The following is an 8,096-nucleotide window of genomic DNA, read 5'->3' on the forward strand; positions in this document are numbered from 1 at the left end:
GTGCAGATTGATGTTGCCAGGTGTAAGTTATAAATGTCCCAGAAAAGGATATCAATGTTCGGGAGTTTTGTGGTGTTTATTTATGGAAATTTGAAAAAAATATAACCGGATGAACCGAAAAAATATATATAAATTTCTAGTTAATTGCTTTTTTCATTTAGTTACTATCTCCGACTTAAAATAATTTAAAATAAAAAGAATAAATAGTGTATGTCACTATTACTTACATTATTACTTTCTTTCTTATTAATAATAAAATAATCAGAAAAATAATAGACATATACCTTTTGGCTATTTATTTAATTACGAAATAAATATTACATAACTTACACTAAAATTGTGTATTTTATGTCTGTCTGGCAACACTTTAGGTTTCTTTATTTAAACGAAGAAATTTTAAATAAACAGCCTCCATTTTATAACATCTTATTAAAATCTATTGCAATAATTGCTCATACATATTTCTAATTTTATTACTAATATATTACATAAGAAAATAAATATGGATACAGAAGATTAATATCTTTTGAACCAAATTTATTATCTCAAAAAAATTATCTGGCTGTACTCTTAACTACAGCAGCGCTTTGAACTACAGCTGTGCTGTTACCAGCCGCACTAGAAGCTGTACTGGCAACAACCGAACTTGCAGAAGTAGCAGTAGGGGGACTAGTGGAATTTGCAGGAGCAGCAACACTAGGAGCCAGGGTAGTAGCAACAACTGAATTTTGGGTTGTCGATTCTATAGTCTGTGTTGAGTTTTCGGCACCGCTAGTAATGGACACGATGAGTGGAAGGTTCTTAGATGGACCGTCGTCCACACCAGAGATTGTTATGTTGATTCCTGTGAAATATATTATATATAAGACAACTACAAATATTATTTTATGCATAATATAATAATTTTTACATGCTTTTTTTTGAATAAAATACGTCAACACAAGCATGGTTTTGTTCCTTTGACACAAGATATTAATCATTTATGGGGGCTTTTTTTGTTTTTTATTGTTTTGAATGACGAGACGAGCTTGCCGTTTGCCTGATGGTAAGCGACACGACCATAAACAGTAGAAACACCATCCAACATCTTGAATTACAAAGTATTGTTTGGTATTCCACTGCGCTCGCCATCCTGAGACATGAGATGTTAAGTCTTATTATGTCCAGTAGTTACACTAGTTACAGGTTATTCAAACCGGAACACAACAGTGACCTCACACTGCTAATTAGCGGCAGAAATAGACACTGCGGTGGTACCTATCTAGGCGGACTCTCACATATGAGAGACCTACCACCAGTATTCTAGAATTCTGAATACCTTCATACAGAAAAGAGACAAGGAATAGACCGCACAGTCGCATTGTCTCTTTCGCTATATTAGTATGTTGAATTAATTTATTATCTTACCTATTATACGGCATTTTACAATACTTATGAGGCTAACCTGAAAAGGAAGGATTCATTACATTATTTATGTATAATCATTATAAAACAATATTTTGGATACCTTATAAATGTAAATCCCGAAAAAGAAACAAAGCACTGATAGTATACCGGCCTACTGAACAAATGGCTTTGGGCATTAGTCTCATTCATTTTCAGCGCACCAGGTACAACGGGTCATTTATTTTAAAAATAAATTTTAGGTATATTTGAACATTTTTTATTCTAAATATTTTTCATTATTAGTTGTCCATTTAATTTTAATAATGTTGGTTGCAAATTAAAATGATGTGTACTTTAGGAGATGCACGGAATCAACAATTTTAACAGCATTTTTATTGAGAATTTCATGTTAACATAACATATTGTAGTAAAATGGTTAATTATTTTTAAATATGTTTTATAAATTTCGTGTAGATAGCTTGAAAAATACGGCTAGCGCGCCGTTTGGGGGGGTGGGGGGGCTTAAGTTCATTGACCAGTAATTACTTGTTTGCAGTTTCTTACCGGAGCATAACAGTTACACTGCTGCTTAACGGAAGAAAAAATAGACAATGCATTGCTCACTTGTGCGTTTGTAGTAAATAATTAGAGGAAATTTTAATATGTGCTCTGATAGAATTATAGTTGTTCGATTTAAATAAAAGTAAGGATAGCGTAGTTGGTTGTGGAACGGACTGCCGAGACGAATGTCTACAAAACCCAAGGGCACGCACCCATGACATTTTTAAAATGATGTGTGTATTCTTTGTGTAGTATCGCTTGCTTTAACAGTGAAGGAAAACATCGTGAGGAAACCTGCACACCTTAAAGATTTTCAATAAAAATTTCGAGGGTATGTGAAGACTTAACTGTTGACAGTGAAGTCTAGCAATCCGCACTAACTGGCTAGTTAAGGACTAAGACCTAATCCCTCTCAATAAATAGTTGCGGAGGCTCGGGCCCAGCACTGGGACAGTATGTAATACAGGGCTGATATTATTATTATCTATCTACATATATAAAAATGAATCCCTATTGCCCTTGGTCACGCCATCATGCGTGAACGGCTGGACGATTTCACAGTTTCTTTTGTTGTGTTTGTTACTGTCAGTTAAAGGTTCTCATGAAAGAAAAAAATCAAAAAATTGCGCGGAAAATTAGAAAATTTAAGAAAACTTAACGAAAATATTAATTTTATATAACTGTCAATTGTTTAAAATAACTGTCAGCGATTGACAGAATGATCGCTGCAAATTCATAGTTAAGACGGGACAACGTCTGTCGGGTCAGCTAGTTATTAAATATTGGCGAAACACAAATGCAAAAGTATTAATTAATAAAAAAGGCAGATTTTGAAATATTAGGCACACAAAGGATACCGAATTATACAGCCAAAGTTAAAAACAAATCACTCACCAAAACCAACACAGTGATTGCGTTCTTCATAGTTGCTAATAAGAATGTGTTGAAACAGATTGATTTTCTGTTTTTATATAGTAAATTGTTTTTACAGGTGTAATTATTTTATTTAGTAATATCTTTATTAAAATGTTATTAGTGCGGGTATGGATTTGGAATAGAAAATTATAAATAAAGAGAATCTCTGTTTTAATTGCTTACACAAAAAAGCAAAAAATAAAAACGTTTTAACAAAAAATAAAACCGCCTTTAAAAAGCTAAAAATAATTTAACACTGCCTGGTTACCAATTTTGGAGTCGGTGCCTAAATTAGGCAATGCTCTTTGAGTAACTCCTTACTTTTAAAGAGTTGTACCTTCCATCATCAGCTCAGCGACATAAGATGATGATAACCACACGCAAGTACTTAAGTTACTTCATAAAATTTGAGAAAAACGATGTGTGGGGCTATAAAATTTGAGGATTGCCTTCGAATTCTCCAGGATCCAATCATCAGATCCTGACTTGGTAACTATGGGACCAATTCAAAAGTATCTCCATTCGAACATAAAAAGAATTTTGAAAATCAGTCTACAAATAGCGGAGTAATCGCGTAACAAACACACAAAAAAAACATACAGTCGAATTGAGAACCTTTTTTGAAGTCGGTTTAAAAATTAAAAAGAACTCACTGAATGTCCTCGTTAAACAGGTCCGTCACCTAACTTCAAATACTGTATACAGCCTATGCATAGTAATACCCACAAACCATCTTGTGATCGGCTGCAGGTTCTTCCAAAAATGTACCTACTCGTCTTTCGCAATCGTCTCTAATCCAGAGACAATTTCGTGTTGGAATTTTTAAACCCTTATATAATATCAACCCTGTATTATATACTGTCCGACTGTTGGGCACGGGTCTCCTCTACTATTGAAAGGGAATAGGCCTTAGTCCACCACGCTGGCCTAGTGCGGATTGGTAGACTTCACACACCCTCGAAAATTCGTAATAGGGATTTTCTCAGATATGCAGGTTTCCTCACGATGTTTTCCTTCACCGTTAAAGCAAGCGATAATTCACAAAGTATACACTCATAATTTTTTAGAAAAGTCAGACGTGTGTGCCCTTGGGATTTGAACCTGCGGACATTCGTCTCGGCAGTCCGTTCCACAACCAACTAGGCTATCGCCGCTTAATAGAACGCTAAACCTTTATATTATATAGTAAAACAAACTTCCTAGCTGTCGGTCTATATGTGATCGATTTTCTCAAAATCTACTGAATGGATTTATGTACGGTTTTTACTAAAAGATAGTGCAATTATTGACGAAGGTTTAGGTTAATACATTACGGTTTTATGTAAATTGACTGAAATATAACGATTACTGTTGAAGAGGTCCCGTGGTTGTAAAAAATATCTTAGGTGGGGATTTACGCGGGAAACTTTGTGTCACACTGACTTACACGCGAGCCAAACTGCAGTCAAACTTAGTAATAGATTAAAAACTAAACTCCCGAATTTGCCTCTGTCCCCTCACACAGACTGTTTCCTGGCCGAAAATTTAAAAACAAATAATTACCAGCTGTCATATTTATAACAGAACTGAAATATTGATTGTAATGCGTCATTGTTTGAGGTTGATTTGTGCGTAACTAAAATGCGGAAAACAAACGTATACACATACATTATACATATAAGTATATAAAAATGAATCCCTATTCCCCTTGGTCACGCCATCACGCGTGAACGGCTGGACCGATTTCACAATTTTTTTGATGTGTTTGTTATAGTCAAGACAAGGTTCTTATGAAAGAAAATATTCAAAAAATTGTGCGCAAAAATTAGAGAATTTAAGAAAACTTAACGAAAATATTAATTTTATATAACTGTCAATTGTTTGAAATAACTGTCAGCGATTGACAGAATGTGCGCTGCAAATTCATAGTTAAGGCGGGACAACGTCTGTCGGGTCAACTAGTTACTTATAAAATTTTCACAAAGCTGTGCTTAGTTATATCTTGACTAATCTGTTCTTAAACTTTTAATCAGTGCTTAACTTTTTCTTACTCAAAAACTGAGACTACAGAAACAAAAACAATGAATATATTACCAAACAACACATAGAAAACTTTACATCAGAGCTAATTATAATTACCGAAATCCATTTTTGATAAAAATCACACTATCCAATAACAATAATATCAAAACACAAATTTACTCAATCAGCCGTCAAAATCCGCCATCTTGCCTCTTAAGAAAGAAAGACCGATATCCATTATGCCGGCCTGTTGGAACTGGATATATCTATCTCTTTTCTGTACGTTAGCTTAGACATGTTATCCGAGCTGAGTGATCGCTTTGTCTCTGTCAGTCTACCTGTTTTCTATATTCATGGACAATTCGTAGAAACCTTCAGTCCATACTTTACGTATAGGTTAAGGCTGTTTTTTTTCGGTATCAAACCCCGTTGTCAACGTCGAGAGAAACTTACGAATGGGGTACTGGAATCCCCCGGCTTGGCTGGAGGGGCCTGGAGGAAAGTTGGGAGGAGATAGCTGGGGATAGAGAAAGAAACCTCTTAGGTTGAGAGCAGGGGAGAAGGCTAGGAAATGTCTACGAGCCCTCATAGGCCTCAATGTGAATTGGCAACCATGAGGAATACACATAAGACTTTCCCGCCCTCACACCCACTACAACTCCTGTAAGGATCAGCTGTGGCACGCATGACACTGAGCGGTGAAGCTCGCCGAGTCTCAGGGGAAACTATGTAATTATCCCGCAATGAAATTAATCAAATAGAAAGATAGGGAGGAGTTGGAAATACACATAAATGTCTCTCTGTGTGTATTCGGCGTGGAGACTGAGCGCACAAGAATTGGTTCGTGGTTAATCTTATTAAACAGTCTTAACATCCCCCCTGGGAAAATACATAGCGGGACTTTTACCAGAAAACTTTCACGGGCGAAACCGTGAGCAAAAAGTGATATAAAACCCACATTTTTGTTATGTATTATGTATCAGATTTTAACGGTGAAGGAAAACATCGTAATGAAACCTGTATACCTATATTAGGAATTTTCGACGGTGTGTGAAGTCTACCAACCCGCACTAGGCCAGCATGGTGGACTAAGGCCTATTCCCTCTCAGTAGTAGAGGAGGCCCGTGCCCAACAGTGGGACAGTATATTATACAGGGCCAATAATATGTGTATCAGATTTGACAATAAGCCTTTTTCTTACTTTCTAGATTTTTTTTTACTTTATCTATCTTTATATTAAATTTCCAAAGACTTTTAAGATCATTTAGAGCGGACATTGGAAAGACTGTCGTACAAAAATTTGCGCTTATGCGATGGTTATTCAATATACCGAGAAAAGCAAAACACCAATGTAAAATACTTCATATTTTCTCCATATTATGATTTGCACGTTTTTAATACGCAAATTAGCATATTTTTTGTAAATATATTATTTTTGTATTAATATAAGGACGCTGTGACATCTTGTCTCACGCACATTTCAAATAAGACAATGACTTATTACCAACTAGCGACGCGCCCCGGCTTCGCACGAGTGCAATGCTGATACTAAATAGGTACACTAAATAAAAACTGTAAACGTTGTATATAAAAACATAGCGGCCCGCTCTGGCTTCGCACGGGTATAACATAACAAAATAACAGTATTTCTCCACTATTTAATGGATGTTATTATACATATAAACCTTCCTCTTGAATCACTCTATCTATTAAAAAAATCGCATCAAAATCCGTTGCGTAGTTTTAAAGATTTAAGCATATAAAGGGACATAGGGACAGAGAAAGCGACTTTGTTTTATACTATGCAGTGATTGGTAATAACTTTTGGAGCAAAAATTGCTGATGCCCGGTCTATAACTAACTATATAGTTTAATGTCTTTATTAGACGACATTACGAGACTCGACTGATAACTTGGTGGTGTAGTTGTATACCAGTACGATAGTAGTGCTGAAGTCTCCGGTTCGACTTCTGGATCGGGTAGTGATATTAGTATATCGCGGTATTGGCCCGGAGTCTGGAATTTGTTGAAATGAAACTAGTTTACGAATTTTATATATTTTTATTTTGCAGCCTTCATTGTCACGGGCCTTTTATCAAAGGGGCAAGGAGAGACGTAACTGTGGTATCCATTTTTCGTCATGCATATTCCGTCCCATGACGTGACGTCTACTTGCAAGATGGATGTGTTGATGAAGTTCACAGGAACATCCTGGCTGCAGGCTTTCGACAGGTCCCTCTTGACATTTTTAGGAGAGGCCTATGTTCAGCAGTGGACTTTATGTGGCTGGCATCTAAGATGCATTTATTACATAGATACGTTGTCCCAGCACAATACTGGCAAGACGAAAGCAAGGTAATTGCCCGACATTGACTTAGTCAACCTCCAACCACTGTCCCGGCTAGTAGGCTTACTAACTTTTGTATTTTTATAAATAAAATGCCTTCCTGTGTTTTTAGACGATGTACAAATTATATCTACTGCAATTGTGAATAAAGAAAACGTTTCCTTTCATACGTTAGTAATTAGTACACATTATTTAGCTTATTTTTTTAACTAATAAATGCATTTTATTGGACTGTCATGGCGACCAGAGACCAATAAACTAGATGGGCGGTCGACGCTCGCGCCGTATCAATGCGAGCTGCTAGGGCTGTACAAGTATGTGACTATAGTAAAGAGTGCGCTGTTTTTGTGTGCGTTTTTGTTAGTCTATGACGCGTCTATTTGTAAAACTTCATTGGCTGGCATGATGTGATGGGGGCTGAGTATGACCTACAAGCTCTTCTGAACTCTCATTTTAAGTCGATTTTTCTATCAACAGAAATCATACCATTGTTTTGGGACAATGAACTCGTCTGGTGCCAATTCTTTGGTTTTAGTAAGGTTGTTCTGTATTAATATATAAGTAATTTATTAAAAAAATATATTAAAAAGCATAGTGTTTATTATTATAATACTCTATGATACATGCATTCTGTCAATCGCTGACAGTTATGTAAAGTTAATATAGTCGTTAAGTTTTTATACATTTTCTAATGTACCGCTCAACTTCATTTTTTGTTTCTTTCTTAAGAACCTTCTCCTGACAATAATTCGTCCATATGAGGAATGCCTTGAGGTATAGAAACTAACCACCGAAAAGGACCGCAGGCACCGTGGTGACTTCATGGAAACTTATAAAATACTAGTTTTTGCTCACGGCTTTGCCCGCGTGAAGGAGTTTTCCGGGA

At 36.0% G+C, this 8,096-nt stretch overlaps 1 protein-coding gene across 1 annotated transcript; it reads right to left on the bottom strand.

Annotated features, from left to right (window-relative positions):
- Window positions 1-7: 7 nt before the first annotated feature.
- Window positions 8-2,873, bottom strand: LOC115452291. The gene is made up of 3 exons (XM_030180769.2): window positions 2,842-2,873; window positions 1,408-1,444; window positions 8-844 (listed from the first exon to the last, which is right to left on the bottom strand). Exons 1-3 carry the CDS (start codon window positions 2,869-2,871, stop codon window positions 555-557), a joined length of 357 nt encoding a protein of 118 aa, XP_030036629.1. The 5' UTR covers window positions 2,872-2,873; the 3' UTR covers window positions 8-554.
- Between the last annotated feature and the right edge of the window lie 5,223 nt (window positions 2,874-8,096).

The sequence above is a fragment of the Manduca sexta genome, chromosome 1 (genome assembly GCF_014839805.1).
Source record: "Manduca sexta isolate Smith_Timp_Sample1 chromosome 1, JHU_Msex_v1.0, whole genome shotgun sequence".
In the NCBI taxonomy this organism is placed as follows: Eukaryota; Metazoa; Arthropoda; class Insecta; order Lepidoptera; family Sphingidae; genus Manduca; species Manduca sexta.